We start from the raw sequence: 15,297 nt of genomic DNA on the forward strand, positions 1-15,297 counted from the left end.
CCATTCGCTGAGCGTTTCCTCCACACCGGGCCTGGAGCCAGCCTAGGCTGAGAGGAAACGGCACTCCAGTCCCCACAAGCCCTGACAGAATGTGGTGGGAGCCATCAACCGGTGCCAAGTCCTGAGGGATGTGGACCTTCATCCACTCTCATTCAAGTGGGGGATCAGAACAAAGCTCTACATAGGATATTTTCATTAGAATTAGATTTGACTGCATGTGCTGGGGAAAAAAGTAAAATAAAATAAGAGAGACTTAATCAAGATGGAAGTTTAATTTTCTTTCATTCAGAAGAGCTTCGGGGTTAGGCATTCTAAGGGCTGGTAGGGCATCTTCCCTGGCATTGGGAATCACGACCACTTCCAGTTTTTTATTCTGCCATCCCTGCAATATGTCCTTGTCCTCATGGTCCAGCTGGCTGCAGAAACTCCAGTCATCACATCCACATTCCAACTAGTAAGAGGAAAGAGTCCAAGTTCCTCTTGTAGTGACTTAGAGTCACCACTCTCACGGAGGCACCTGCTGCAGGGGTATAATAAACCAGAGGTCTTAAATACTCACTGAGTGTTCATCCTAGTCATTGCCATCAGTTGTTTTCACAGTTGATTTTCTTTCTAGCCATTTTGTTTTTTATGTTTGTTTTGCCCTTTTCCAGATTCGCCTCTGCTGGAGGTTATGACACATTTTCCCCCAGACGATTTTGTTGTGTGTTCTGCTTGTATAGGTAATTGATCTTTGCTGTAAACAATTTAAACAATAACACAAAGTACAGTCACGCGTCGCTTACCGATGGGGATACGTTCTGAGAAATGCGTGCTTAGGCGATCTTATCACTGTGACTGTCACAGAGTGCTCTCCCACAAGCCTAGATGGCGTCACCGAGGCTCTATGGCGCTGATCTTACGGGACCACCACCGCACCGTGGGTCCGTCGTTGACTGAAATGTTGTATTCGGTGCATGACTGTAATTCAGTGACGCCCTCCACTGAGCGATGGGCACTGATCCCGTTCCAGTCAATATCCTTCTGGACATTTCTCTCTGCTCTTCCCACCCCTCCCTCCCCTCTGCCATTACAGCCCTGGTCCATGTCACCATCATCGGGCCTGGACTATTGCAAGAGCCTCCTAACCATCTCCCGGCTTCCATCCTCACCCTGCTCCAGGCTATTCTCGATCGATAGCCAAAGTGAGCAGGTTTTTTTTAATTGAGGTGAAATTCACATAACATAAAATGAACCATTTTAAAGTGAACAGTTCAGTGCCATTTAGTGCATCCACAACGTTGTGCAAACACCATCTCTATCTAGAGCCAAAACATTTCCAGAATAAAACCCCATACCCAATAAGCCGTTACTCCCCATTCCTTGCTGCCCCCAGCCCTTGGCAACCACCAGTCTTTCTATGGATTTACCTATTCTTGATATTTCCTATGAATTAAATCATGTAATATGTGACTTTGTGTGTCTGGCTTCTTTCACTTAGCATATTGTTTTTGAGACTCATTCATTCCCTTTTCTCGCTGAAGAATATTCCACAATTTGTTTATCCATTCATCCACTGATGATCAGTTGTTTCCAATATTTGGCTATTGTGTTTAGTGCTGCTATGAACATTCCTATGCAAGTATTTGTTTGAGGACTTGTCTTCAATTATTTTGGGTGTATACCTAGGAGTGGAGTTGTTGGATCATATGGTAATTCTACATTTAATTTTTTGAAGAACTATGAAATTGTTTTCTAAAGAGGCTGCACCATTTTACATTCTCACCAGCAGTATACAAGGGTTCCAGTTTCTCCACATCCTCTCCTTTCCATCCACATCCTTTCCGTTTTGGTTTTTTGTTTTGATTATAGCCATCCTTGTGGGTGTGAAGTGGTTTCTCACTGTGGTTTTGAGTTGCATTTCCCTAATGACCAATGATGTTGAGCATCTTTTCATGTGCTTGTTGGCCGTATGTATATCCTCTTTGAAGAAATGTCTCTAAGTCTTTTGCACATTTTAAAATTGGTGTTTTTTTTTGTTGTTGAGTTGTAAAAGTTCTTTGTATATGCTGGATACTAGACCCTATCAGATATATGATTTGCGAATATTTTCTCCCATTCTGTATGTTGTCTTTTCACTTTCTTGATAATATCCTATGATGAACAAAAGTTTTAAATTTTGATGAAGTCCAATTGATCTGTTTTTTCTTTTGTTGCTTGTTCTTTGTTGTCTTATCTAAGAATACATTGCCAAATCTAAGGTGATGAAGATTTACACCTATGTTTTCTTCTAAGAGTTTTATAGTTTTGTCTATTATTGTATTTAAGTCGTTGACCCATTTTCATTTCATCTTGCATGTAGTGTAGGATAGGGGTCCAGCTTCGTCTTTTTGCATGTGGGTATCCAGCTGTCCCAGCACCACTTCTTGGAGAGGCTGTTCTTCCCCCATTGGATGGACTTGGCACCCTTGTCAAAAATCAATTTGCCATAGATATATGAGTTTACTTCTGGACTCTCAGTTCTGTCCTAATGTCAGTGCCACACTGTTTAACTCTGCAGTAATTTTTGAAATCAGGAAGTCTGAATCCTCCAACTTTGCTCTTTATCAAGATTGTTTTGGCTATTTGGGGCCCCTTGTAATCCCAGATGAATTTGAGGATTGGCCTTTCCATTTCTGCAAAAAAAAAAAGGCCCTTGGAATTTTGATGAGGATTGCATTGAATCTGTAGATTGCTTTGGGCAGTACTGCCATCTTAATATTGTCTGCCAACCCATGAACTCGGGACATTTTTCCATTTATTTAGGTCTTCTTTAGTTTCTTTCAGCAGTGTGTTGCAGTGTTTCATGCAGAAGTCTTTCACCTCCTTGGTTAAATTTATTTCTAAGTATTTTATTCTTTTGGGTGCTCTTGCAGATGAAATTATTTTCCTAATTTCCCTTTCAGATTGTTCATTGCTGGTACAGAAACACCGCTTATTTTTGTATGTTGATCTTGTACCCTGCAGCATTGCTGAATTCACTTACCAGTTCTAATAGTTGTTTTGTGGAATCTTTTCTGTTTTCTACATATGAGATGGTGTCATCTGTGAACAATGATGTTGCTTCTTCCTCTCCAGTCTGGATGCCATTTATTTCTTTGTCTTGTCTTTTCACTCTGACTTGGACTTGCAGTGCAGCGTTGAATGGCGGGAGTGAGAGCAGGCATCCTTGTCTTATGATCGTAGGGGTTCGTTTCCTCATCTGTCAGGTCCCAGCTCATAGGCCGTCATCTCAGGGAGGCTTCCCTGACCACCCCACCCAAAATGGCAGCGCCCCCTTACCCACAGCCCAGCCAGGGACTGCCTGGCCTTCTGCTCTGCTCTCTTCTCCTCCACAATGCTGACTTATCACCTGTCTCCTTTCACTGAATCTTAAATTGGTCACTGCTGTTCCTCAGCTCCTAGAAAAGTGCCTGGCACATGGGAAGCAGGCAATAAATATCTATCGCATGGATAAATAAATATATACATTTATTAATAAATAATAATAATAATATATGTACATGGAATTCCATATACATGGAATTAAAATGCTCGTGCTATTTTGTAAACTTGCTTTTCACAGAACATTTTGTCTTGGGCATTTTCCTTCTTGGTAAGTGGAGATCTCCATCATCCTTTATAGTGACTGCTGGAACCCCGTCGTATGGATTCCTCAACAGTCCCCACTGGCAGGCACTGTGGTGACCTTGTGTGTGCCTCTTTGCTCCCTTGTTCTGTTATGAGTCTGCCACTTTAAAAATAAAATGTCCTGGGGCTGGCCCAGTGGCATAGTGGTTAAGTTTGTGCACTCTGCTTTGGCAGCCCGGGGTTCGCAGGTTCAAATCCCTGGCTCGGACTGACACATTGCTCATCAAGCCACGCTGTGGCAGCGTCCCATATACAAAAAATAGAGGAAGGTGGGCACAGATGTTAGCTCAGAGCCAATCTTCCTCAGCAAAAAAGAGGAAGATTGGGCAACAGATGTTAGCTCAGGGCCAATCCTCCTCAACAACAACAACAAAATGTCCCATGAGGCAAGGATACATTTTTGCTTCCTAGTCCTCTTAATAATCTGAGTGTATTTTATTTACTTTGTTTAGAAATGTTTCTAAGTTCTTCTCTCATATCAGAACCCATGGTTAGGGTTTCCCAGACCCTGGCATTCTATTGTATTTCTCTTTTGTGTATTTTTCTTTTCTTTTTCTACTTACAGGTTGTTTAAATTAATGACCCATGTTTTCAATCAGGAGCAGGCTAGTCTGACCAAGTTATAAAGTTGTTCTTTTCAAATGTGGAAGGTGCTTTGTTGGAAACCTTTGATTCCTATTCTTTGGGGAAGTTTCGCACTGGGGCCCCAGAGGGAGAAACCCCGAGGGAGCCTCAGCATCGAGGGATCCACAGGGTTCTGGGACGGTCCCCCCGGGGCCCTCGCCAGAGGCTGCCCCAGCACAGCCACATGCCCTGTAACAGCACTCGTGTGTTTGCAGGAAAAGTCTGGGTCCCCAAGCAGAAGCCGATGGCTCCCGTGCTGGAAAGCGTGACGCTGGAGCCGGAGCTGGAGGAGGCCTTGGCAAACGCTTCGGATGCAGAGCTCTGCGACATCGCAGGTAATTCCAGAAGCTTCCTCAGAAAGGTTTGATCCACGTCTGCCGGGAGCTTTGGATGGTTTATTTCAACATGAACACCCTCTCTGTTTCTAACAAGGACTAGAGGAGACCAAGAATATAAAAATAGAAATGCATTATCAAAAACCAAAATGAGGAAAATAGAGATAAAACCACCCCAACCCATCACACCAGGAGCCATCTATTGTTGCCATGAGACCCCATCCAGTGGCATGCGGAAGCATCCCAGGGAGGCCAGCAGGGGCCCTTTACCAGCCGCTGCATGCAGCCCTGCCCAAGCCACCTGGGAGGAGAGAAGGGAGGGGCACAGACAGAGGGCTGGGGCATCTCGGGTTCAGGAGGCTTACAGAAGGCTGGGGCTAAGTCGTCTGATTTTACAATTTTGCACAGCTCAGAGAACCGCGCTTTGAGGTGATCAACACGTAGCTCGTATTTGTACAACATCCTCCGTCTTCATGTGTGTTTCCATATGATCTTCACAAACAGCCCCTAAAACTCCAGAAGGTGGTCTGATACGCAGAGCCCTTCGCCACCCGCCCCGTCTCCTTATTACGGTCTAGTCCCTGCTCCATGTGCCCTGTTTTCCATCCCCACCGAGGGTCAGGCTCTGGCCACAGCAAACACCCCGCATGCCAACTGTTGTACTGGGCTCCCTGGGCCGGGGGCTGGGGGTGGTCTTTTTATTCTGCAGACTTGGGTGCTGCTAACCATCACCCAGATGATGTCAGGAGGGTGGTGGGGGTGGAGAGAAACTCAAGGAAGCGGAAACAGGAGAGGAAAGATGGGACCTGTGACTGTCTGGCTGTGACGGTGAAGTCGGGGGAGGAGTCAAGAAAGGTTCCAGATTTCCAGCTCTAGAGAGACTAAGTGGATGTTGCTGCCATTAATGAAGGTGGGTATATTCATCTGCTTGGGCTGCCATAACAAAATACCACAAGCTGGGTGGCTTAAACAATGGAAATTTATTTTCTCACAGTTCTGGAGGTTAGAAGTCCAAGATCAAGGTCTCAGCAGGTTTGGTTTCTTCTGAGCCCTCTCTCCTTGGCTTGCAGATGACCACATCTCACTGTGTCCCTGTGTCCCACTGTGTCCACTGGTGTGCCTTTATGTGTCCTAATCTCCTCTTCTTATAAAGACACTAGTCAGATTGGATTAGGGCCACTCTAACAAACTCATTGTAACTGAATCATCTCTTTAAAGACCTTATCTTCAAATACAGTTACAAATTCTAAGATATTGAGGATTTGGACTCAACATGTGAATTTTGGAGGGACAATTCAGCCCCTAACAGTCGGGGGGGGAGCAGGTTTAGGGAAAACACCGAGTTCGGTTTGGGACCTTTGGAGTCTGAGGTGCCTGTGGGCCACCCAGGTGGGGACAGTTGTACATCAGTGCAGTTCTGCGAGGGGTCCACGCTAGAGCCCTTGTGGCATCATTAGCATAGAGACGAGGGCATCATTAGCATTGTCAAGCTCCAGGCAGAGGACATGACAGGAGTAGGGGCCTGGGGCTCTGGAGGCAAGTGCCCTGGCCAGGGTAGAAGCCTTTGAGAGATGAAGAGTGGAAATTGGGCAAAGCCCACAATGGGGGCCAGTTTGCTACAAATGGGCTGGGAACCAAAGGCCAAATCAAGATGGGCAGAACCTAATGCAAGAGCTAGGGAGACAGAGCAAGGGTTCAGGGCTGGCTGGGAGACTCAGATACGTGAGGCCAGAGGCCAGGTGAGGCCAGCAGTGCTGGGGGCTCAGCCGGCTGCAGCTGTCTTCCACCTCATCCCCTCCTCCTGCTTCCCGTGGGTGGGTGCGTGAGTCCTGAGGGCCTTCTTGGGGGGGCGGGCTCTCATCTGTAGTGTGACCATGGGGGAGGGGCAATGAGAAGACTCGAGTATGCACGAGGGGTGACACTAGGTGGTGGTGGCCAAAGCCAGATTGCAGGGACCCCAGGAATGAGTGGGGAGAGCCAATGTGTAGACTCTGAGTCCAAACAACCCTTTCCTCCGGAGGCAGAAAATCTGAGAAAGAACAAAGGACAGTGGCTTGAAGAGTGTCAGGGCTGAGAGAGAAAGGTTTTCATTTCCACTGTGAAGTACGGAAGCGGCGAGTATTTCACCCAGATGGAAACGGAACACTGACCTTGGGGAACTTCATTGGTTTGCTTTGCAGTTCAAGATTTGTTTTGTCAAAAGCCACACAAGTCATATTGAATCCCACATTATGCTCATATATTTCGACCGAACCACTTCCCTGATGGGGGTCCCCGTGACTGATCTGTGCAGCAGGGAGGAGGTGGGCGACACCGTTGTCCAGCATCTCCACACTGACTCACGGAGCTGTTTTTATCCTGGTCCTTCTCCTCTGATCACCCTCCATGACGTCACTTCCCTCATTGGGCAGCTCAGGGGGATTATCAAATAACTCCGCTGTCAGAACCGCCAGTTCCTGTGCCAAAATAGAACTGCAGTATTGTGCTAAGTTTCTGTGTTGATTTCTTAAAACCATATCTCTTTATTTTTGTTGGCGTGGCTAATTATTAATATCTGTTCGTGATACCATACCCTTCCGACGTCTGGAAAGGGCAGGGGAGCTGTAAGTCGACACTAATATTAACTGCTAACCTTGGGCACCTGTCATTGTATATCAGCCACTTCTTGGCCACCAACTATGTCCCAGATGCTGTGGGAGTTGCTCCCAATACCTGGGTGCATTTATTAGGATTGCAGGAATCCTAAGAAGTAAATTTTATTGTTGTCCACATTTTACAGATGGAGAAAGTATGCATGGTGAGATTAAATGTCTTGCCCACGGGGTCTGAACCCAGGCAGCTTCGTTCTGGGGCCCACTGGCAGCATCACCATCCAGTGCAGCCTTGATAAAGCTCTCCTGGGTGGGGGAGGTGGAGACAGGGTGGTGAGAGGGGATGCTCGGCCAAGACTCATGGAGTGGGCTGGGGGAGGATTGGCCGCATTAGGAAAGGCTCTGGATGTCACGCTAAGGCGTTGACGCTTGGGCCTGGGAGGGTCCTGGGGAGGCTGGATGAAAGCAGGGTTTGGGCAGAGAGGCGGTGGTGTTGGGAGGATGAGGATGTAGGAGGCAGACTCCAGGTAAGGCCAAGGCCTGAGGTGCAGCAGGGAACTCCGTCTGAGATGCGGCTCCTCCGAGAGACCAGCTGTTCGTAGTGCTGGGTCAGAGGCCCAGGTGCCGAGATGACGCCACCAGGCGTCCTGGCCTGGGGCACCAGAGAACAGAGCCGGTGCTGCAGGGAGATCTGCTCCGCCCTGAGTGGCGCTGTAAGAGGTGGAGATGGGGCATCTTGTCGGAGCGCCCCCCAGAGAGCTGAGGGGGGAGTTCCAAGCCTGTCCTGATTAGGGGAAGTGTGGATGACTCCTTAGAGAAACAGAAGTGGAGAGAGGAGGGCGCAGGGTCTGCAAGTTGTCTCTAGTCTTCAACTCGACTCCCAGGCAGAGGGTTGCCATTAACTTCCCTTCATTTGTCCACTCATTCACACACGCAACACCATTCATCTGGGGCCTCCCCACTGTGTGCCAGGCTCCCCACTGTGTGCCAGGCTCCCCACTGTGTGCCAGGCTCCCCGCTGTGTGCCAGGATCCAGACGAGTCCTGGCGAAGGATCAGAAGAAAAGAGCGCGGTCCCTGCCCCTGCGGAGCCAACTTTAAACAAAGACTCAGGCCCATGTGAAATGACGAGTGAGGGTGAGGGTCAGAGCAGAAGGAGGACAGGCTGCAAGAGGGGGGTGTGGTTGGGGGGTCTGGGGAGCTGAAGGGGAGGGAGGAGGAGTAGGGGTGACCTTGGGGGAGAGCGCCCCAGGCAGGGGCGTAGCAGGAGCGGCTGGGAGCTGGAAGAGGCACCCCCTGAGCCGCTTGCTTCACAGGCTTGATATTTGGCGATGATAGGACCTGCGGGCGGACACCCAGCAGAGGTGTCACGCTGACTCAGGTGTGACCCGAGTAAGGCAAGGCCCCTGAACCCTCGTTTGTACATTTGTTCCCTTGTTTGTGCATCATTCCTGTGTGCATTCTTTCCCTCATGGAGTCAGCGTGCATTGTTGAACTCCTGCCGTGTGCTAGGATGAATCAGGACCAGTCCCTTCCCTCGGGGGCCCAGGATGTGATGAGGAGGACTGACCAGAAGCATCTACTTCTGCATGAGCAGTGTCGCCGCAGGGCGAGGAGCAGAATGCACAGGCCCCTGACAGTGCTAAGTTCTCAGCATATGGCCTTGGATTGTAGCCCAGAGGCCACTGGGAGTCACTGCGAGCACTTGGTATTATCGGTGCCTCCCCTCCCCGTCGGGGATGTGATCCTGGCTCACCTTTAGGGACCCTCCAGGTGGGGCAGGACCCAAGAAGGAATTGGGGGTAGGAGACTCACCCTTCAGAGGGGCCAACCCCCAGGCCACCCCCAAGGGCAGTTGGCACCCCTAGCTCTTGTGACTATCCGAGGCAGTCCTGGCCAGCCCACCCCCCCACCCACACCCCCACCCCCACCCCCCGCTTCTGCTGTACTTTCATGTCCTTAGGCACCTGATCTCCCCAGTCCTGGGCGGGAGCCATCTCCTCCCACCTGTTCCTAGGACGCAGGAAAACACCTTCCCGCTGTCTGCCCAGAGCTGCCCTGGCAGCCCTGGCAGCTGGCAGCTGGAGAAGCCATGGATGTGTGCCGCTATCTTTCTCATCCTAAGTGGAATTAAGAACTGAGTGAGCCCTGCCAAGGCAGAGGGAGGAAGAAGAACTCGATGTTCTTTTTCAGAGTTCAAAAATAGTTCTTTTTTGAGTTTTGAGGAAGATCTAGACTTGAAAAAAAAAAAAAAAATCATGTTCCTCGGCGCTAAATTCAGCCTTGCCAATAGCTACAAAGAATGAAGCAGCAGGCAATGTTGATGTGCTGTTTTCCTCCATCACTCACTCCTGCTGACGTGGAGTGTGCAAAACCACGCAAGAGGAAAGTCACGACTTGGTGGCTAGGGATGACTGGCCTCGGAGCCCCAGGTGACCAAAGGGATGACTGGCCCCGGAGCCCCAGGTGACCAAAGGGATGACTGACCTCGGAGCCCCAGGTGACCAAAGGGATGACTGACCTCGGAGCCCCAGCCATCTGCTCAGCAGTGGAGGTTGAGCTTGGCCCCTCTCCCTCCCTCACTCCCCCTCCTCCCTCCTTCCTTCTTGAAACCCGAGTTTCCTTGAACTGCAAAAGGGTTTTCTTTCTTCCTAGGCCCGCTATTGACATGTATTACCTCCTAGAACATACGCTATCTGTCCTTGGAATTCTGACACTGAGGGGAAATGTTAGAACTTCAGAACTGCTGGTGACCTGGTGTGCGGAGGAGTGGGTGGGATTTACTGGTGACCTGGTGTGCGGAGGAGTGGGTGGGATTTAGAAGCCAGGCGAGTCCTCGCTGGAGGATCTTTGACGAACCATTTCCCTCTTGAGCCTGCTGGAAAAATGAGGAGTGGACGGCACCTGCCCTGGATGCTCGTTGTAAAAATCCAGCAGGATCAAAGGTGAGACGTTGCGTGGCCGTTGACGTCCTATGTGAAGGAGAGAGATTAGCGTTCAGACACCCTCCATTGTACAGGTGAGAAAACCGAGGCCCCAGAAGAGGAAGTGAGCTGGCAGGGTTACTAGCCAGTCAGTGCCAAGGCCCGGGCTGGCCCAGGTCTCCTTCCTCTGTCCCCTGGCACTTCCTTGTGACCTTCCTGCCTCTGCCCGCCTTTCTGGACCAAGACGGGAAGCTATCATCCGAGCACAAAATGCATTTTCCATTTTCCACCTTTGCATACGCTCTAAGCGAGACTGGCCAGTCATATGAGGTTACATCTTTCCTATGATTCCCAGCCACCTTTCCAAGCTGTTTTTCCAAGCTGGAATCCCAGCAGCAGCCCAGAACGACCACGAGCTGCTCCACTTGTGGGAGCTGGGAGAGCAGCTGAGGAAGGTGACCGCACTGATCTGATTTACCTGCCGCTGACTCAGGCCGCAGCTCCCGCTGCCCCCTCACACGCAGCTGGAATTAAAGCCCAGGGAGCTCGGAAAAATGCAGCTGCCTCTCTCCCCACCAGTTCTCCTGAGCGACGAGCAGGCGAGACTAATTTTAGCAGAGAAGACTCTGAGAATGTGAGAAACAGAGGGGACTGGGAGATCATCTCATCTTGTGGTTCTCAGCCCCCACTGCGCATCAGAATCATCCAAGGAGATTAAAAATATATCTCCGGAGATTTGGATCCTTCAGTCTAGGAGGAGCATTGACATTTCTTAAAGCTCCTGGCTGATTTGCTCGTGCAGCCATGATCAAGAACCAATGGTCTTGTCTCACCCCTCGTTTCACAGAGGAGGCTGAAGCCCAGAGAGGAGAAGGGACTTGCTCAAGGTCACACAGCATCCAGGGCATAGTCTGGATGGACTGGAACTTGGGTCTCCTGGCTCTTCACTAAGGGATCTTGTCTTGTCTCTTTAACTAGAAATCATGTATAATGAAATGGCTGGGAGAATAAAAAAAAATCAGCAAATATTTACCAAATGCCATATTCTAGAAGAGGTGGAAAAGAGATAATATTCTTTCCTGACCTCCGGAAGCCCACAGTCCAGTAGGGGAAGAACACGTGTACCCAGATATCTCTAACACTGTGTAGACTGCATGCTGTGATGAGGACACCAGGTGCTGCCAGAGGTGTCCTGTAGAGAGGGAGAGGGAGGAATCCAAGAGGACTCCCTGGAGGAGGAAGTCTTGACAGATGGGAGGTAGACTTGTTAGGTCAAATGCAGGATGCTCAGCTGGATTTGAATTTCAGATAAACAATGGATAAGTTTTTAATATAAGTAGGTTGGAACATACTTACACTAAAATGTTCATTGTTTGTCTGACATTCCAATTTAACTGGGTTCCTGTATTTTTATTTGCTAATTCTAGCAACTCTACTGGGGGGGATTTCAGCAGCCGGCACTGCAAACAAAGAGAGCATTGCCAGCAGAGGGGACAGCATTGGCAAAAGCAAGAGAATCTGCTGAGCAGTGACCGTTTGTGTCACCAGAGCAGAAAGGGTGTGGCCGAGGGACAAGGCTGTTAAAGCAGGGCCAGTCCAGGGAGGCCAGGGAAGCCAGGCTCTGGGGTCACAAGCCGCCGTCCTCCCACCTGGAAGGCTGAAATAGCCTCACAGTTCCCCCTGCCCTCTGTGGTCAGTTCTCCACACATAGCCAGAGTAACAGTCACCGAACTGGAGTCAGACCATCTCAGTCCCTGCTAAGGCCTCGGTGGCTTCCCAGGCCGCACCTAGAAAAAGACATCCAAACTCCTCCTCTCAGCCTGGAAGACCGTGCAGGATGTAACCTTGCCTGTTTGAATAAAATCTACTCCAAAGGGTTGTTGTGAGGATGCAGGGGAAAGCATCAGGCAGTGTTCCCAACCTTGGCTGCCCAGTGAAACCACCTGAGGAACTTTAAAAAAGGCAGATGCCTCGGCCCCAGCCCCAGAGATTGTGGTTTAATTTGTCTGGGGTCAGCCAGGGCATCGGAGTTTCAAAAGATTCCCCGTGATTCCAGTGGGCAACCAGACTGAGAATCACCGATGGACGGCACACTCTGGCCGGAGCAAGCGCTCAGAGAGTGGGGGTGTTGCTGTCCACTCCGTGTCCAATTCATCTCTGTCCATCTGCTTCCCCTTCCCCCCTGGCCTTCCGCTCCCTGAGCCTAGGGCTTCCCCACCCGCCATTCCCTCTGCCCAGAATGTTCTACCTCCCTTCTCTTCACTTGGCCAACACTTACTCATTCCTCCCATCCCAAGTCCCTCTGTTCTAGTCTCCCAGAACACACTGAACTTTTCCTTTACAACACTTATCAGAGTCTGTGCTTCTGTTTTAAATTGTGTGGGTACCTGGTTAGCGTCTCTCTCCCCCAGCAGACTGTTAGCTACGAGGGCAGGGACCCTGTCTTTCTTGTTCTCTGCTGTGCCCCCCAGAGCTGAGCACGTAACGCCAACAGTCAATAAATAACAAATGAATGGACAAAAGGATGACTGAGCACAGGAGTGATGTGGTCAGATTTGCATTTCCAGAAAGATCTTTCTGGCTGCTCTGTGCCGAATGCTGGGGGGTGGGAGGGTAGGAAGAGACTGCGGCCAGGACACCAGTGATTACACAGCTGTGATAATAGAGCCAAGAAATGACAGGGCCTCAACCAGGACAGAGGTGATGGAGTGGGAGGTAGGACAGGTGAGAGACACTGTATAGAAGGGTGGGGATTTGGGGGGCTGCCATGTGACTGGGGTTCTACCTTGAGGGATAGGCAAGATGACAAGATGAAAGGTGACCCAAAGGAAGACACTGGGAAAGAGGAGTTCTGTTTTGGCCAAATTGGGTTGGACAAATTGGTGGGACATCGGGGGACATCTAGGAATCTGAGGCTGGGGCCTAGAAGAGTCTAGGCTGGGTATAGAGATTTGAGACTCACGTCAATAGACGTGAGAGTAAAACTCAAATAAAATTTTAAAGTTTTCATGCAAATGTTTCTTGCCATTTCTGTGAGCAAAAATTCCTGGGGTGTGGAATATCAGTGCCCAGGAGGCTCTTCTGTCTGAGAGAGGCGAGTCATGGGCCCTTCCCCTGTCCCCGCAGCTATCCTGGGCATGCACACGCTCATGAGCAACCAGCAGTACTACCAGGCCCTGGGCAGCAGCTCCATCGTGAACAAGGAGGGACTCAACAGTGAGTACGCGGCCCTGACGGCCCGGCTTCAGCACCCCCGCCCCCAGCGAGCACCTCGTGGAAGTGAGAGCTGTTCACACTTCTTGCTCCCCCTGCCCACTCGTGCTTTCTGGCAGAAGTTTTAAATATTAAGTAGCCAAATCTATCCACTTTTCCCTATTACTCTCCTGGGATTTGTGTCTTGTTTACGCAGGCCTTCTCCATCCCAATATTATAAAAAGGTCCTCCTATATTTTCTTCTGAAAGTTTTAGAGCTTTACTTCTTATATTAAACTTCTTAGCCCACCTGGAGTTCATGTTTGTGTGTGGTGTGAGATGAGATCAAGCTGTCATTATTTAATGGATATCTCATTGTCCCAGCACCACTGTTTGCAAAGATCATCCTTTCACCACTGGTTTGGGACTCCACTTTGATCGTAAATCTCCACGTATCCGCATGGGTCTGTCTCTGGTCCCTCTTCTGTTCCACGAGTCTCCTTGTCCTTTCCTGTGCCAACGTTGCATTGTCTTAATTGCTCCACTGTATTGTTCTAAGCTGGCGTTTTGGCCCCAGAGAGAAATGAGGGTGCCAAAAGAATCATCAGCCCTCCCTCTGGAAGGCTTACGCATTTCGCAGGTTTCATTTTATCCTCACAACAGCCCACTGAGCACAGGTAAAGGGACTGTTCACACTCTACAGATGAGGACACCGAGGTTCAGAGCGTCCACTAAGGAATTCACCAGTTCTGTGGGACGTCAAAGGCAGATCCCAGCAGGGCCTAAACCCCTGGCTTCAGTGCAGGGCGTCTCCGATGCATCGCCCCCGGGGCCTAGCCTTCACACGTCCCTGACCCTGCCGCCACTTCCTTCCAGTGTTCTTCTGTTGAGGGAACGTAATCCCCGTTTCTGTGAGCCCACTTCGCTTTTGTCTGTCACCCTAGGTGTGATCAAACCTACACAATACAAGCCTGTGCCCGACGAGGAACCAAATTCAACAGACGTAGAGGAAACGCTGCAGCGGATAAAGAACAACGACCCGAAACTTGAAGAGGTTAACCTCAACAACATCCGGGTAAAGTCTGTTATTGCGCTTCACCTGTGGGATGGGGGAAAGCCGTGCCCCGTGTCACCCGGGGGCAGACGGCCCAGGCTTGGCTGTGCAGAGAGAACAAGGTCCTGCTTGGGCTCTGGGTGCTTCTGGACCAGGGATTGGGGCAAAACCTTGAAGAGGGGCGGACAGTGTAAGCCAGCGCATCCAGAGTCCTGGTTTCTTTCAGAGGTCTGACATCAGGCCCAGATGTTCACCCCAGGCCAACCCAGCTTCGACTCTGGAAGCCTGCCATGTTATTCAAAACACTGAGAGCTTCTCCAAGATGTAATCGTGAGTCAGACACACACGGCTGCTCAGGACCTCAAAGCTGGAAAAGCGCAGTGCCCACCAGGCCCAGGGGCTCGTGGGGGGCCCACCCCTGACAGCGCTGCTGCTGCGTCGTGCACAGAGTCAGCCTCATTCCGCAGCCCTGCAAGGGGGCTGCCGGCCCAAATGTCCAAAGGCATATTCCAAGCTGTCGGCCCACATCTCCCCACACATTTCCCATGTGACCACCAAGGGCGGAGGGGGACAGATGGACAGGCAGTCGTACCCTGGACAGGCTGCAGGAGGAATTCAGAAGCAGGCCCAGCTGCCCGCCCACCTGCTCAGCCCAGAGGCCAGTGGGATTAGTCCTGGGAGGGTGCGGGGGGGAGACAAGAAGCAGCCCCTCACTCCCCGGCTCCTCTTTCCTCTCTTCTCTGCTTGCTTTTAAGTGACTGCCAGCCCCTCGGCACAATCAGATCGGACACCTGCGCCCGCAGGGTTCTCTTCCACCTGACCTCCCCGGGCTCCGCTCCCACGGGGAGCTCAAGTGACGCTCTGAAATGAGAGAGCCCTAAAAACACAGCCAGTTTCTCTCTCGGGCCTCCGCTGTCTCCTGCGTGCCCA

At 50.4% G+C, this 15,297-nt stretch overlaps 1 protein-coding gene across 4 annotated transcripts in view; it reads left to right on the top strand.

Annotated features, from left to right (window-relative positions):
• Positions 1 to 15,297, top strand: part of TMOD1 (tropomodulin 1) — an 84,194-nt gene that overhangs the window by 42,619 nt on the left and 26,278 nt on the right. For 2 of the 4 annotated variants that reach the window (XM_058523595.1, XM_058523593.1), the window contains exons 4-7: positions 654 to 722; positions 4,488 to 4,607; positions 13,248 to 13,337; positions 14,258 to 14,388. In XM_058523595.1, the coding sequence (XP_058379578.1) occupies positions 654 to 722; positions 4,488 to 4,607; positions 13,248 to 13,337; positions 14,258 to 14,388 (410 nt within the window). The remainder of the gene's footprint in view (positions 1 to 653; positions 723 to 4,487; positions 4,608 to 13,247; positions 13,338 to 14,257; positions 14,389 to 15,297) is intronic. The other 2 variants (XM_058523596.1, XM_058523594.1) reach the window with 1 other exon arrangement.

The sequence above is a fragment of the Diceros bicornis genome, chromosome 28 (genome assembly GCF_020826845.1).
Source record: "Diceros bicornis minor isolate mBicDic1 chromosome 28, mDicBic1.mat.cur, whole genome shotgun sequence".
Classification (NCBI taxonomy): domain Eukaryota; kingdom Metazoa; phylum Chordata; class Mammalia; order Perissodactyla; family Rhinocerotidae; genus Diceros; species Diceros bicornis.